This window comes from Pan paniscus, chromosome 8 (genome assembly GCF_029289425.2).
Source record: "Pan paniscus chromosome 8, NHGRI_mPanPan1-v2.0_pri, whole genome shotgun sequence".
Taxonomy (NCBI): Eukaryota; Metazoa; Chordata; class Mammalia; order Primates; family Hominidae; genus Pan; species Pan paniscus.
This window is the reverse complement of record NC_073257.2, coordinates 85,313,644-85,330,742: the sequence shown is the minus strand read 5'-3', so window position 1 is coordinate 85,330,742 and position 17,099 is coordinate 85,313,644. Positions and strand designations below refer to the sequence as shown.

The 17,099-nt window shown below is 39.9% G+C and overlaps 2 protein-coding genes across 7 annotated transcripts in view; one reads left to right on the top strand and one right to left on the bottom strand.

Moving 5' to 3' along the window:
* ECD (ecdysoneless cell cycle regulator) overlaps positions 1-17,099 on the top strand; it is a 92,848-nt gene that overhangs the window by 12,239 nt on the left and 63,510 nt on the right. For all 6 annotated transcript variants that reach the window (XM_055092980.2, XM_055092979.2, XM_055092978.2 and 3 more), the window contains exons 6-11: positions 1,230-1,422; positions 3,279-3,407; positions 7,284-7,412; positions 9,322-9,407; positions 15,937-16,043; positions 16,179-16,365. In XM_055092980.2, the coding sequence (XP_054948955.1) occupies positions 1,230-1,422; positions 3,279-3,407; positions 7,284-7,412; positions 9,322-9,407; positions 15,937-16,043; positions 16,179-16,365 (831 nt within the window). The remainder of the gene's footprint in view (positions 1-1,229; positions 1,423-3,278; positions 3,408-7,283; positions 7,413-9,321; positions 9,408-15,936; positions 16,044-16,178; positions 16,366-17,099) is intronic.
* Positions 3,459-17,099, bottom strand: part of NUDT13 (nudix hydrolase 13) — a 49,649-nt gene continuing 36,008 nt past the window's right edge. Inside the window, exons 9-10 of the transcript XR_010113256.1 lie at positions 6,076-6,270; positions 3,459-5,968 (exon numbers count right to left, since the gene is read on the bottom strand). The gene's annotated coding sequence lies outside the window, so the exon portion shown is untranslated. The remainder of the gene's footprint in view (positions 5,969-6,075; positions 6,271-17,099) is intronic.

Genomic DNA, 17,099 nt, shown 5'->3' with positions numbered 1-17,099 from the left:
TTGAACCCGGGAGGCGGAGGTTGCAGTGAGCTGAGATCACGCCACTGCACTCCAGCCTGGGGGACAGTAGGAGACTCCATCTCAAAAAAAAAAAAAAAAAGTAGAAACCTAATGGAGCACAAACAAGGTGCTCAGGTTTTTTCTGTTGTTCTGGGTCTGTATATGGGATTCTTTGACCTATGTCAGAATTCAGTTTCTGAATAAAACTTTAGCTTTTATTCAGAAAAGAAAGGTCTTAGCCTAATTACATATTCGTTCATCCATTCAAATTTGGGTGCCTATTAAATATTAAGCACCATTCAGGTATTAACAATATTAAAAATATTTTTGGCCGGGCGCAGTGGCTCACGCCTGTAATCCCAGCACTTTGGGAGGCCAGGGCGGGTGGATCACAAGGTCAAGAGATCGAGACCATCCTGACCAACATGGTGAAACCCCGTCTCTACTGAAAATACAAAAAATTAGCCGGGCGTGGTAGCAGGCCCCTGTAGTCCCAGCTGCTTGGGAGACTGAGGGCAGGAAAATCACTTGAACCTGGGAGGTGGAGGTTGCAGTGAGCCGAGGTTGCACCACTGCACTCCAGCCTGGCGACAGAGCGAGACTCCGTCTCAAAAATAATAAAAAATAAGAAATAAAAATCTCTTTTAGCTTCAGCATACTTTGTACCATTCTTTTAGAAGAATAAACTCTGATTTTATCTTTATTCCAAAGTATAATAGGTATTTTTGTTTTGTTTTGTTTTTGAGATGGAGTTTTGCTCTTGTCGCCCAGGCTGGAGTGCAGTGGCGTGATCTCGGCTCACTGCAACCTCTGCCTCCCGGGTTCAAGCGATTCTCCTACGTCAGCCTCCCGAGTAGCTGGGACTACAGGCGTATGCCACCACGCCCAGCTAATTTTTTGTATTTTTAGTAGAGATGGGGTTTTACCGTGTTAGCCAGGATGGCCTCAATCTCCTGTCCTCGTGATCCACTCGCCTCAGCCTCCCAAAGTTGTTTTGTTTTTATAGAGCTACAGTAATCCCTTTTCTTTATTTTCCATTTCTTCCTACTTTTTTCTTTCCCTCTCTCGTATATTCTTAAGTGTATATACAGTATCTTTTTTCATCTCTCTTGTCACTCTCTACGTACTGCTCTCGATGAACAAAGAGATGTCAAAAAGAATGTGAATGGTATAAGAATTCTAGGTATTTATATACTGTAAAATGAAAGTAATTATGTTACCTGTCCCAGGTACCCAGAAAAAATTCAGGCCTCACTTCATCGAGCACACTGCTTCCTTCCAGCTGGCATTGTGGCAGTGCTAAAGCAGCGCCCCAGATTGGTGGCTGCAGCAGTCCAGGCATTTTACCTACGAGACCCTATTGACCTGCGAGCTTGTCGTGTTTTCAAGACATTCTTGCCTGAAACACGAATAATGACATCGGTGAGATTTCTATCTTGGTCATTTAATTTCTCTTACTGGAAACAGAGTTGAAACATTATTATTTTTTTCTTTTTACATTTCTCAGTGCTCAGTGAATGAAACATTATTTTAATTGTCCTCTAGAAAAAAAAGGAAATATTCTGTTTCTTCATAGCATGTTAATATAGATTGAATATTCCTTATCTGAAATGCTTGGGACCAGAAGTATTTCAGATTTCAGATTTATTTGGATTTTGGAATATTTGCATTAAACTTACTAGTTGAGCATCCCAAATCTGAAAATTCTGAAATCTCAAAACTTTGAGCATATCGTTGGGACTCAAAAAGTTTTGGATTTTGGAACATTTTAGATTTCAGATATTTACATTTGGGATGCTCAAACTATACACGTTTTTTCTTTTCTTGCACCCAGTGAAGGAAATTTTCAAGAGACCTGCCTCCCCATTTTATACTCAATGTTTTATAGCTATTTTTGACAATATGTTTCTATTTCTATAATTATTTCCCTTTTTTTTCTTTTTTTTTTTTTTTTTGAGACAGAGTCTCACTCTCTCACCCAGGCTGGAGTGTAGTGGAGCCATCTCAGCTCACTGCAACCTCTGCTTCCTGGGCTCAAGCGATTCTCCTGCCTTCCGAGTAGCTGGGATTACAGTCACCTCCCAACACGCCCAGCTGATTTTTTTATTTTTAGATGGTGTTTCGCCATGTTGGCCAGACTGGTCTCGAACTCCTGACCTCAAGTGATTCACCCACCTCAGCCTCCCAAAGTGCTGGGATTACAGGTGTGAGCCACCGCACCCAGCCTAATTATTTCCTTCTTAACAATAAAACATTTCATCTCTTCCAGAGAATTAAGAATTATTCTTGGCCGGGCATGGTGGCTCACACCTGTAATCCCAGCACTTTGGGCGACCAAGGCAGGTGGATCACTTGAGCCCACGTGTTTGAGACCAGACTGGGCAACATGGTGAACCCCATCGCTACAAAAAAATTAAAAAATTAGCTAGGTGTGGTGGTGGGCGCCTGTAATCCCCGCTACTTGGGAGGCTGAGGTAGGAGGATTGCTTGACCCCAGGAGGTTTGGGAGGCCAAGGTGGGCAGATCACCTGAGGTCAGGAGTTTGAGACCAGCCTGGCCAACATGGTGAAACCCTATCCCTGAGGCTTCAGTGAGCCATGATTGCTCACTGCACTCCAGTCTCTGCAACAGAGCAAGACCCTGTCTCAGAAAAAGAAAAAATGAATTATCTTTATCTTCCAGCCATTTAATTGCTGTATAATGTAACTAATGATAAGAATTTTACTAGCGATTACTAAAAAGTAGGCAGTAGGGTAAAATTTTTTTTTTTTTTTTTTTTTTTTTTGCAACAGCGTCTTGCTCTGTTGCCCAGGCCGGAGTGCAGTGGAGCAATCTCAGCTCACTGCAACTTCCTCCACCTCCCGGGTTCAAGCAATTCTCCTGCTTCAGCCTCCCGAGTAGCTGGGATTAGAGGCGTGCGCCACCATGCCTGGCTTATTTTTGTATTTTTAGTAGAGATGGGGTTTCACCATGTTGGCCAGGCTGGTCTCAAACTCCCGACCTCAGATGATCTGCCCACCTTGGCCTCCCAAAGTGTTGGGATTACAGGCATGAACCATCATGCCTGGCCAGCAGTAGGGTAAATTTTATGGTATGTGAGTTGTATCTCAATAAAGCTGTTACTAAAAACAAGTAGGCAATGAATAGGTTGAATCTTCTTTGCATTTCATATGAATATGAAGCTTATAAATGGACTTCTCATTATATTTAACTGTGAAGTGTTATTCACAATCTTAATTTCAGGAAAAGACTCATGTATTTTGTGTCTTGATGCCCAGGTCACATTCACTAAGTGTCTATATGCACAATTGGTGCAACAAAGGTTTGTGCCAGACCGGCGGAGTGGATACAGGCTGCCTCCTCCATCTGATCCCCAGTACCGAGCCCATGAATTGGGCATGAAATTGGTAATGTTGAACCAGAAAATGTTGTTTTCTTTCTTTATGTAAATGGGCTCTTAATAGAATAGTGGCACAATATACAAAGTCCAGAAATACACCCTGTTTATGTAAGAATGCAGTAAAATGTGGCATTTCAAATTAGAATGAAAAAAATGGATTACTTAGTAAGTGATGATGGGACAAGTCTGAAGTCATCTGAAAAATTGAAGTTGATTCCCTAATACCTATACCAAAATAAATTCCAATTGGATCAAATATTTGAACATAAAAATTGAAACTATACAATTTGAAAAAAAACCAAGAACCTTTTATAATTTGAATAGGAAAGGCCTTTCTATGCATGACTTGAAACCAGAAGCTATAAAGGGAAGACTGATGAATTTGATTATGCAAAAATTAAGCATTTCTGCACGGGAAAGAAAAACTCCATAAATAAAGTCAAAAGCAAATCTGGAAAAAGTGTTATATTTGCAATCTAAATGAAAAAGAGCTGACTTCTCTAATACATAAAGTGTTCCTTTAAGTCAATATGAAAAAGATAATACTAGCCAATTAATTTTAAAATGTTCAGAACTATGAACATAGTCCACAGAAAAGGAAATACAGGTGACCTTTAATTTAAACATATGAAAAATATTGAATCTTAACTCATAATAAAAGAAATGCACTTTAAAGCTACAAAATAGTGTTTTTCTTTTTTTTTTTTGTTTGCTTTCAAAAATGTTACAATCTAGACATTGATAGGAATGTCTAGATTTTCTTTTTTTTTTATTATTGTGCTTTAAGTTTTAGGGTACATGTGCACAACGTGCAGGTTTGTTACATATGTATACACGCGCCATGTCGGTGTGCTGCACCCATTAACTCGTCATTTATATTAGATATATCTCCTAATGCTGTCCCTCCCCCCTCCCCCCACCCCACAACAGGCCCCGGTGTGTGATGTTCGCCTTCCTGTGTCCGTGTGTTCTCATTGTTCAATTCCCCACCTATGAGTGAGAACATGCGGTGTTTGGTTTTTTGTCCTTGCAATAGTTTGCTGAGAGTGATGGTTTCCAGCTTCATCCATGTCCCTACAAAGGACATGAACTCATCATTTTTTATGGCTGCATAGTATTCCATGGTGTATATGTGCCACATTTTCTTAATCCAGTCTATCATTGTTGGACATTTGGGTTGGTTCCAAGTCTTTGCTATTGTGAATAGTGCCACAGTGAACATACGTGTGCATGTGTCTTTATAGCAGCATGATTTATAATCCTTTGGGCATATACCCAGTAATGGGATGGCTGGGTCAAATGGTATTTCTAGTTCTAGATCCCTGAGGAATCGCCACACTGACTTCCACAATGGTTGAACTAGTTTACAGTCCCACCAACAGTGTAAAAGTGTTCCTATTTCTCCACATCCTCTCCAGCACCTGTTGTTCTCTGACTTTTTAATGATCGCCATTCTAACTGGTGTGAGATTACCATCTCATTGTGGTTTTGATTTGCATTTCTCTGATGGCGAGTGATGATGAGCATTTTGGCTGCATAACTGTCTTCTTTTGAGAAGTGTCTGTTCATGTCCTTCGCCCACTTGTTGATGGGGTTGCTTGTTTTTTTCTTGTAAATTTGTTTAAGTTCTTTGTAGATTCTGGATATTAGCCCTTTGTTAGATAAGTAGATTGCAAAAATTTTCTCCCATTTTGTAGGTTGCCTGTTCACCCTGATGGTAGTTTCTTTTGCTGTGCAGAAGCTCTTGAGTTTAATTAGATCCCATTTGTCAATTTTGGCTTTTGTTGCCATTGCTTTTGGTGTTTTAGACATGAAGTCCTTGCCGATGCCTATGTCCTGAATGGTACTGCCTAGGTTTTCTTCTAGGGTTTTTATGGTTTTAGGTCTAACATTTAAGTCTTCAATCCATCTTGAATTAATTTTTGTATAAGGTATAAGGAAGGGATCCAGTTTCAGCTTTCTCCATATGGCTAGCCAGTTTTCCCAGCACCATTTATTAAATAGGGAATCCTTTCCCCATTTCTTGTTTTTGTCAGGTTTGTCAAAGACCAGATAGTTGTAGATATGTGGCATTATTTCTGAGGGCTCCGTTCTGTTCCATTAGTCTATATCTCTGTTTTGGTACCAGTACCTTGCTGTTTTGGTTACTGTAGCCTTGCAGTATAGTTTGAAGTCAGGTAGCATGATGTCTCCAGCTTTGTTCTTTTGGTTTAGGATTGACTTGGCAATGCAGGCTCTTTTTTGGTTCTATATGAACTTTAAAGTAGTTTTTTTCCAATTCTGTGAAGAAAGTCATTGGTAGCTTGGTGGGGATGGCATTGAATCTATAAATTACCTTGGGTAGTATGGCCATTTTTACGATATTGATTCTTCCTCACAATAGTGTTTTTCATCATTTATTAGCAAGTATCAAACGGCTTGATAATACATACTGGGTTGTTGAGAATATATACAGAAAAACACTCTCAGACATTGTTGATAGGAATATAAATTGATTGTATCCCTTAGGAGAACATTTTGGCAAAACAGATGTTCCTTGACTTACAGTAGGGGAACTTCCTGATAAACCTGTCAAAAATTGAAAATATCATAAGTCAAAAATATATTTAATACAGCTAACCAACCAAACATCATAGCTTAGCCTAGCCTACCTTAAATGGGCTCAGAATACTTACATTAGCATACAGTTGGGCAAAATCATCTAACACAAAGGCTATTTTATAATAAACTGTTGAATATGTCATGTAATTTATTGAATACAGTATACTATAGAGTACAGTATTGGTTGATTGCCTTTGTGATCACATTGCCAACTGCAGCTTGCTGCCACTGTGTATCCAGCATCATGAGACAGTATGCATATTGCTAGCCTGCAAAAAGATAAAAATTATAAGTAAGGTTTCTACTGAATGCATATTGCTTTCACATCATCATAAAGTCAAAAAATTGTTAAGTCAAACCATCATAAGTTGGGGACCATCTGTATTCATCAACATTTAAAATGCACAAACCTTTTTAGTCAGCATTTTCACTTCTAGAAAATGATTCTCTATGTATTTTACCTATATACAAGGACATATATGGAGCATAGTCATGACAGCATTGTTCATAGTAGCAGGAGACTGGAAACTACTTAAATGTACATTAGTAGGGGAATAGTTAGATAAATTGTGCTCTAGCCATGAAGTAAGATGGATGAATTTGTGTGTGCTCATGTAAGTGATCTCCAAGGTATATGGTTAAGTGTAAAAAGCAAGGTGTAGAGTAGTGTGTATGCATCCATTGAGCAACAAAAGGGGTGGAGTAGAAAGCTATGCATACAGAGAGGCACACACATAATACTTCAGTGTGTAGGTTACTTCTGAAAGGATGTGCAAGAAGTTGGTAATGGTGTTCTCTAGCTTGATCAGGGAAGCTCCCTGTTTGAATTATTTAGCCATGTGCATCTACTATTTTTTTTAATCAAAGGACTTTTAAAATGAAGTGATTTCCTCTCTTTACTATGTCTGAGATCATGTTCAATATATGTATAATTTCTGTTGGACAAGAAACCTTTTGTAACCCTGTTCATAATCAAACAAAAAATAAATGTAAATTTCTGGTTTTGTAATCAGCAGGAAAAGGAATCTCTTTGAAGAGAACAGGAATCTTTATTGTATATTATTTTCTTTCCTTTTATGTTTTTAGTTATCTATAATGATTGAGAAACTTGGGAATAAGTTTATATTTTTCATAAAATTCAAAAAGTGTTATAATTGTCCAAATGCCCATGTATCCAGTCACCTAGTTCTAGACTGTGGCTCAATGGAAAAAAAGTAATGTGTTATAATAAGATACGGGAAAAAAGGAACTTAGTAACAAAAATTCTACCTATCTCATCTAGGCTCATGGATTTGAGATCTTATGCTTCAAATGTAGCCCACATTTTTCTGACTGCAAGAAATCCCTTGTGACTGCCTCACCACTCTGGGCCAGTTTCCTTGAAAGTCTGAAAAAGAATGATTACTTTAAGGTAGGACTTGCAATATATTTGCTTTTAAGTATTCAATCCAGGGAAAATCAAGCCAGCGACTTAAAGTCCTATAGTCCATATTTAAATGTATGACATAATTATGGAAGCTAGACTTAAAGGAGACCTTTCTAGTTCAGTGGTACTCAGGTGCTAATGAAGGAGGTATCTATGAACTGTTTCCAGTATTAGAGAAAAACTAACACTGTTGGTATTAAATGATGAAAGTGATTATCTGTACCAGATAAAACAACTTGCAAAAACTTGATAATGCAAACATGAAAACACCAGATAGGAAAATTAGCAAAGATGTGGATTTTAAAAATTATTAAAAGATACCTAGTAAATTTCTCTTAAAATATTCAACTTCACAAGTAGTAAAGATATATATATATATGAACACAGTAATGAAGAATGTCTTTCATGTATGTACAAAAGGATATGAATGATATTCTGTGCTGTCGAGAGTATGGTAAAAATAACACTCCTATACCTTGCTGGTAACATTGCAAACTGGTAGAATCTTAACTGGAAAGTAATTTGGTAGTGTCTTCCAAGAGGTATAGAAAGGTTCAAACTTGGAACCTTCACTTTGAATAATCTTTTTAAAGGAAATATCCAAGAAGTGGAAAAGTCCCTAAGAATATGACGATGATAAAGATGGCACAGCAATACGAAAAGTACTAATGATATTATAGTATATATGGTATTTTTTTTTTTTTGAGATGGAGTTTTGCTCTTATCGCCTAGGCTGGAGTGCAATGGCACAATCTTGGCTCACTACAACCTCTACCTCCTAGGTTCAAGCGATTCTCCTCAGCCTCAGCCTCCTGAGTAACTGGGATTACAGGCCCACACTACCACACCCAGCCGATTTTTGTATTTTTAGTAGAAATGGGGTTTCACCATGTTGGCCAGGCTGGTCTCGGACTCCTGACCTCAGGTGATCCATCCGCCTTGGCCTCCCAAAGTGCTGGGATTACAGGCGTGAGCCACCGTGCCCAGCTATTACTGTTGTTGTTATTGTTGTTGTATAGGGTCTTGCTCTGTCACGCAAGCCAGAGTGTTGTGGTAGGATCATAGCTCACTGCAGCCTCGAACTCCTAGGCTCAAGTGATCCTCCTGCCTCAGCCTTTCAAATAGCTGAGACTATAGGCATGTGCCACCATTGCCTGGCTAAAGATTGTTTTTTTTTCTTTTTAGTAGAGTCGAAGTCTTGCTATGTTGCCCAGGCTGGTCTCAAACTCATGTCCTCAAGTGACCCTCCCACCTCTGCCTCCCAAAGTACTGAGATTATAGGCATGAGCCACAGTGCCCAGCTAGTATATTCTTAAAAAATGTAAAATACTAAGTATGACTATCACTATAAATATGCATTTAGAAAACACAAATGATAGTAATGGTGGGATTTTGCCATTTTTTATTCTACTTGGCAAACTTTCTGTACTTTGTTTTGTGAATTACTAGTTAATCAGCTATATCTTTAATTTATTTTTTTTTTCATAGAGGCAGGGTCTCACCATGTTGCCCAGGCTGGTCCTGAACTCCTGAGCTCAAGCAGTCTGCCCACCTCATCCTCCCAAAGTGTTGGGATTATAGGCGTGAGCCATCGCACCCAGCCAATTATATCTTAATAAGTAATTAAGTAAAAGAAAATGGTGGAAAACTTTCCAAACTGGAAATAGGCCCTTAATGGTGGAAAAGATTAGGAATCACTACATCTAGCCGCGTCCCCTCATTTGAAGAAACTGGAGCTCAAACAGGCCCATTAATGACAAAACAGGGCCTAGGACTTGGGGCACGTGATTCCTGAGTAGTAGATTATTTGCTGCCTCCCTGAAAGTTGCTGGTGAACACATTTTTTTCATGACAACTTGTGAGTAATGTTCTGATAGACCATTTTTTTTTTAAGGGACTGATAGAAGGTTCTGCTCAGTACCGGGAAAGGCTAGAAATGGCAGAGAATTACTTCCAGCTCTCAGTAGACTGGCCAGAAAGGTGAGTTATTGTTAAGACTCCTACTACAAAGATTGGTATTTAGGTAGTTCTTTTTATTTTTTATTTATTATTTATTATTCTTATTTATTTATTTTTTTGAGACGGAGTCTCACTCTGTCACCCAGGCTGGCAACCTCCGCCTCCTGGGCTCAAGCGATCACACCACTGCACTCCAGCCTGGATGACAGAATGAGACTCTGCCTCAAAAAAGAAAAAAAAAACAACGAAAGAAGTTTTGCATCCTCCTCTATGTAATTTTACTCATCATGATATCACATTTTCCATGGCATTACGAAGTCTTTATAAACATAATTTTTAAAAGCTGCACAATATGGCCAGGCGCGGTGGCTCACGCCTGTAATCCCAGCACTTTGGGAGGCCGAGGCAGGCGGATCACGAGGTCAAAAGATCGAGACCATCCTGGTCAACATGGTGAAACCCCGTATCTACTAAAAATACAAAAATTAGCTGGGCATGATGGTGCATGCCTGTAGTCCCAGCTACTAGGGAGGCTGAGGCAGGAGAATTGCTTGAACTCAGGAGGCGGAGGTTGCCGTGAGCTGAGATTGCACCTGGGGACAGAGTGAGACTCCATCTCAAAAAAAAAAAAAAAAAAGCTGCACAATATTTCAGCAAATGGATGTACCCCCATAATTTACTCAACTATTTTTTACTGTTGGGGAAAAAATTATAAGTAGCTTAAATGTCCAACATTTTAATTTACGTTGCAGGAGAGGCTCCCATTCTGCCCACCAGGATAATTTTTAAACAGTTTAAAACCAAACTTCCATCTCCCTCCAGACCTGTTGTTGAATTCCCAATGTTTGTGGTTTTTTAAAAATAGCTGAATTAATATCGTAGACTTTTATTTTAGATTTACCTTTCATTTTCACTTTTTTTCATTTATTGTTATTATTATTTATTTATTTTTTTTAGACAGAGACTCGCTTAGTCACCCAGGCTGGAGTGCAGTGCTCTGCCTCCCGGGTTCAAGTGATTCTTCTGCCTCAGCCTCCCAAGTAGCTAGGACTATAGGCATGCACCACCAGGTCTGGCTAATTTTTGTATTTTTAGTAGAGATGGGGTTTCACCATGTTGGCCAGTCTGGTCTCAAACTCCTGACCTCAGGTGATCCACCCACCTTGGCCTCCCAAAGTGCTGAGATTACAGGCGTGAGCCAATGCACCCAGCCATTAATTTTTTATTTTTAATTATTGTGGATACATACTAGTTGTACATATTTATGGGGTACATGTGATTACATGTATAATGTCCATGTGGCATACAATGTATAATGATCAAATCAGGGTAATTAAGCTTTCCATCACCTCAAGCATTTATCATTTCTTTGTGTTGGGAATATTTTTAGTTATTCCATTTTTTTAAGGTATTTGGAACTATATAATAAATTATTATTAACTGTAGTCACCCTGTTGTGCTACCAAACACTAGCTCTTTTTAATTTTTTAAAAAATATTTTTTGGGATTTGCCAGGAAGATGTTACTAAAAAGCGTTCCAGATCCAGACCCCAAGAGAGGGTTCTTGGATCTCATGCAAGAAAGAATTTTGGGCAAGTCCATAGAGTAAAGTGAAAGTATGTTTATTAAGAAAGTAAAGGAATAAAGAATGGCTACTCCATAGGCAGAGCAGCAAACACTAGCTCTTATTCCTTCTATTTAACTAATTTTTGTAACCATTAACTATCCCCTCTTTTCCCCCCGCTCTCTGCTACCCTTCCCAGCCTCTGGTAACCATCATTCTACTTTTATTATTATTATTATTTGAGATAGAGTCTCACTCTGTTGCCTAGGCTGGAGTGCAGTGGTACAGTCATAGCTCATTGCAATCTTGACCTCCTGGGTTTAAGAGATCCCCCTGCCTTGGCTTCTCAAAGTTCTGGGATTACAAGTGTGAGCCACTGCACCCAGCCAGCCATTATTCTGCTCTCTGTCTCTCAGTTTAGAATTGTTTTTAGCTCCTACATATAATATCATAGACTTTCCCCTAATTTATCAGAGATTGTAATAGTGAAAAATTATAAGCAACCAAAGTATCCATCAATAATGGATAAATGAATTGCAGTGTATTTATATGATAGCCTGCTATCTAGTAGTTAACCAGAGATTAACTATATTTACATATATCTGATTTAGGATTTTTCAACCTCAATGCTACTGACATTTTGGATCTGATAATTTATTGTGAGGGACTGGCTTGCACTTCATAGGACATTTAACAGCATCCCTGGCCTCTATCCAGTAAATATCAATAGCACTTCTCCCTCATCCCCCAATCATGACAACCAAAAATGTCTCCAGACATTGCCAGAGGTACCTGGGCGGCAAAATTGTCCCTGGTTGGGAACCACTGATCTAAATGGGAACCACTGATCTAAATGAATAGATTTCAAAAACATAATGCAGTGAAAAAAAAAAAAAAAAAAGCAAGTTATAAATACGTACAGTAATGGGTACCAAAAAAAAAAAAAAATAGAACGAATGAGTAAGACCTACTATTTGATAGCACAACAGGGTGACTATAGTCAATGATAACTTAATTATACATTTAACATAGAGTGTAATTGGATTGTTTGTAACTCGAAGGATAAATGCTTGAGAGGATGGATACCCCATTCTCCATGATGTACTTATTTCACATTACATGCCTGTATCAAAACATCTCATATACCCTATAAATATATACACCTACTATGTACCCACAAAAATTAAAACTTAAAATGAAAAAGAATAAAATATATACCGTGTGGATGTTACACATACAAAAATTTTAAATATACAAAATACAATACAGGCTGGGCGCAGTGGCTTACACCTGTAATGCCAGCATTTTGGGAGGCCAAGGCGGGTGGATCACGAGGTCAGGAGTTCAAGACCAGCCTGGCCAATATGGTGAAACCCTGTCTCTACTAAAAATTGAAAAATTAGCTGGGCGTGTTGGCATGCACCTGTAATCCCAGCTGCTCGGGAGGCTGAGGCAGGAGAATCGCATGAACCCTGGAGGTGGAGGTTGCAGTGAGCCGACATCGCGCCACTGCACTCCAGCCTAGGTGACAGAGCAAGACTCCGTCTCAAAACAAAACAATACATTATTTATAGATACATATATATTCATTTATTCAACAAATATTTATTGAATGCCTCCTATGTGCCAGGCCCTATTCCAGGTACTGGGGATATAATAAATGAACCCAAAGTGTCCTTGTCCTTATAGAGCTTACATGCTAATGTAGGAGAAAGACCGCAAGCCATTATGTAATATTAGGGGGTGGTAAGTGCTATGAAGAAAAAGCAGTGTGTGGGGTACAGGGGTAGAGACTGCTCTTCTAGATAGATTAGTCAAGGAAGGCCTTTCTAAGGAAGTTTTCTTTGAGAAGAGACCTGAATGAAGTGAAGGAGTGAGGCATTCAGGTATTTAGGAGAATAACATTCCAGCAAAAGGACAGACAGCAAATACAAGAAATAGAAACAGAAATATATATACACACAGAGAGAGAGAAAAGTGCCGAAGTATACTTGAGAAAGCAGTCACCTCTGGGGAGCAAGACAATGGATTGGGATGGGTGGCAGTGGTCATCAAAGGAAACATTAGCTTTCTCTACAATTTTTTTTTTTTTTTTTTTTTTTTGAGATGGAGTCTCTCTCTGTCACCAGGCTGGAGTGTAGTGGCGCGATCTCAGCTCACCGCAGCCTCCACCTCCTGGGTTCAAGCGATGCCCCTGCCTCAGCCTCCTGAGTAGCTGGGACTACAGGCGCGTGCCATCACACCTGGCTAATCTTTTTCGTATTTTAGCACAGACAGGGTTTCACCATGTTGGCCAGGATGGTCTCGATCTCCTGACCTTGTGATCTGCCCTCCTCAGCCTCCCAAAGTGCTGGGATTACATCTCTACAATATTTTTAAGGTACATGATAAACCTATACACTTTTTTGTCAATTAAAAATAAACAAATAGGCCGGGCACAGTGGCTCACACCTGTAATCCCAGCACTTTGGGAGACCGAGATGGGTGAATCACCTGAGGTCAGGAGTTTGAGACCAACCTGGCCAACATGGTGAAACCCCATCTCTACTACAAATACAAAAAATTAGCCGGATGAGGTGGTGGGCACCTGTAATCCCAGCTACTCAAATTAAAAATAAATAAATAGCCAGGCACAGTGGCTAATGCCTGTAATCCCAGCTACTTGCTGAGATAGGAAGATTGCTTGATCCCAAGAGTCAAGGCTGCAGTGAGCTGTGATCATGCCACGCACTCTAGCCTAGGCGACAGAGTGAGACCCTGTCTTAGAAAAAGAAAAAAAAGAAACTATGCACAGAGATACTTATGTGTTGAGTGAGTGACATAATGGTGACATGATTTGTTACATAAATTGATGGCACCCTGTCTGAACTATTAAGAATGGATCAAATCAAGTTGTATAAAGGACTTGCTTTAATTGGATAAACATTTGCATACCTTGCAAAATCACGTAGGTGATGGGGAACTGTCTCTACTCTGTATTATTAATATGTAAACATTACTAGGAGAGAGAATAACCCAAATAATCATAACAAAAGGCAAAATAAAAATCATTCTGGAATATCAAATGCTAAAGAGAGTCATAGTGAGAAGGTAATAAACTTTCACTAAGGTTGAAGCAGAGATGTTAAAAAAAGAAAGATAATGGAAGGCTTCAGGGAGGAGGTATTTGAGTTAAGTCTTAAAGAATGAGGATTTTTTTTTCTTTTTATGGAGTCTCTTTTTTTTTTTTGAGACGGAGTCTTGCTCTGTGCCCAGGTTGGAGGTGCAGTGGCGCGATCCTGGCTTACTGCAAACTCCACCTCCTGGGTTCACGCCATTCATCTGCCTCAGCCTCCCGAGTACCTGGGACAACAGGTACCCGCCACCACGCCCAGCTAATTTTTTTTTTTTTTTTAGTAGAGACGGGGTTTCACTGTGTTAGCCAGGATGGTCTCGATCTCCTGACCTCGTGATCCGCCCGCCTTGGCCTCCCAAAGTGCTGGGATTACAGGCGTGAGCCACCCCCCCGGCCAACGGAGTCTCGCTCTTGTCGCCCAGCCTGGAGTGCAATGGCACGATCCTGGCTCACTGCAACCTCCGCCTCCTGGGTAATACAGACTTTGCAAAAGTTAAAGAACTTCCCTGGGTTCTGGTTTTCTCATCTGTAAAACAGGATTATTACCTTCTATAATAGTAACAAAAGGACTCAATAAGAAAATGTATTTAAAGTGTTAGCATAGCATTTAATACATGCTAGATAAATTTTAATTGATACTTTCCTTCTGGATCTTCTTTTCCTCGTATATAAAATATATATGTATATTTTTATGTATTTTTAGTACGTGTTTTATATGTATATGTACTATTAACATAATACAACTGTATGTACATATATATACATATATAGAGAGAGACCCTGTCTCTGCATGTATGTATAGAAAGAATTATACGAGATCAGTGGCTTCATAATGATGTTCCATGGAGCCTGCTTCAGAGCCAAAAAGGAAGGCCAATTGTGTAGATCTCTGAGCCTCTATCCTCCAATTTATTTATTTTTATTTTATTTTATTTTATTTATTTATTGAGATGGAGTCTTGCTCAGTCGCCCATGCTGGGGCGGCTCACTGCAACCTCCACCTCCCGGGTTCAAGCAATTCTCCTGCCTCAGCCTCCCGAGTAGCTGGGATTACAGGCACGTGCCACAATGCCCAGCTAATTTTTGTGTTTTTAGTAGAGACGGGGTTTCACCATGTTGGCCAAGTGAACTCCTGACCTCAAGTGATCTCCCCACCTTGGCCTCCCAAAGTGCTGGGATTACAGGCATGAGCCACCGTGCCTGGCCTATCCTCCACTTTAATGAAGGCCGTTTTTCTTTGAGCCCTTCTATATTTTAGAGTTCCTGGTAAAAGTTTTGTTTGAGAAAAAGGGATCTGCAACCTAAAAATATGCTTAAAAACAAATTAGAAGGCCGGGTGCGGTGGCTCATGTCTGTAATCCCAGCACTTTGGGAGGCCAAGGCAGGGGGATTATGAGGTCAGGAGTTCGAGACCAACCTGGCCAATATGGTGAAACCCCATCTTTACTAAAAATACAAAAATTAGCTGGGTGTGGTGGCGCATGCCTGTAGTCTCAGCTACTTGGGAGGTTGAGGCAGGAGAATCGCTTCAACCTGGGAGGCGGAGGTTGTGGTGAGCCGAGGTCGCACCACTGCACACCAGCCTGGGCGACAGAGTGAAACTCTGTTAAAAACAAACAAACAAATTAGAGCCAGGTGTTTTGGCATGTACTTGTAGTGCTGGCTACTTGGGAGGATGAAGTGGAGGATCATTTGAACCCAGGAGTTCGAGTCCATTCTGGGCAACAATGAAACCCCATCTCTTAAAAAAAAAAAAAAACACTCCCCAAATTAGACTAGCTAATCCCTTCCAACCTTAAAATACTATGTATTTATGATTACTATTCTAGGTTCTCTTATGAAGAAATACTCATGTTTTTTATTTTTCATAGTTCTCTTGCTATGAGCCCTGGTGAAGAAATCTTAACCTTATTACAGACAATACCATTTGATATAGAAGACCTTAAGAAAGAAGCAGCTAATCTTCCCCCAGAGGATGGTAAGTGATGGACCAGGATACAGTGGAAGGGTTAAAAAAAAAAACTTAAAATGTTCTACTCAGTCTCACAGGATCCTCTCCTAAGAGGACTTATGTGAATGTAGAATGGCAGTATTATGCTTTCTTCTTTTTCAGATGACCAGTGGTTAGATCTCTCACCAGATCAGCTGGACCAGCTGCTGCAGGAAGCTGCTGGCAAAAAAGAATCAGAGTCTGTTTCCAAGGAGGAGAAGGAGCAGAACTATGACTTAACTCAAGTCTCAGAGAGCATGAAAGCTTTCATATCCAAAGTCTCAACCCACAAGGGAGCAGAGCTGCCTCGGTAATTTGTGTTAAAGTATAAATATATAAATAGCTAGAACCCAAATGTTGAAGTCATAGTCATTGCCATTTCCACTTTTTTTTTTTTTTTGAGTAAATGAGTTGTACTGCTTGCTTTCTTTTTTGTGCCTAGTATAGTGATAACTTACTTATTTGAAGTCAGATTTCTAGAAGTCTCATCCTTTGCAATGCTTGAAATAAGCCAGAAAGATCACCCTAAAAACCATCATCCAGAACCACACAGGGAAACCATATACTTTACTCTTTAGTAGCTTTATGGGCTCAACATTTAGCTTTCAACAAGTTCAGACCTCTGATCTCCCACCCTGCAAGCAGATTGGATACTGAAAACTCAAAGGGATTCATCAGAGGCAGAAATAATAACAGAAATATGAAACTACATTTGGCAAATAACAGGAAAAACAGGTAGATAGAATTATTACTTGTAGGCTGGGTGCGGTGGCTCACGCCTGTAATCCCAGTACTTTGGGAGACCGAGGCAGGCAGATCACGAAGTCAGGAGTTCAAAACCAGCCTGGCCAGCATGGTGAAACCCCATCTCTACTAAAAATACAAAAATTAGCCGGGCATGGTGGCGCACGCCTGTAATCCCAGCTACTTGAAAGGCTGAGGCAGGAGAATCGCTTGACCCCGGAAGGCAGAGGTTGCAGTGAGCTGGGATCGTGCCACTGCACCGCAGCCTGGGTGACAGAGCGAGACTCCGTCTCAAAAAAA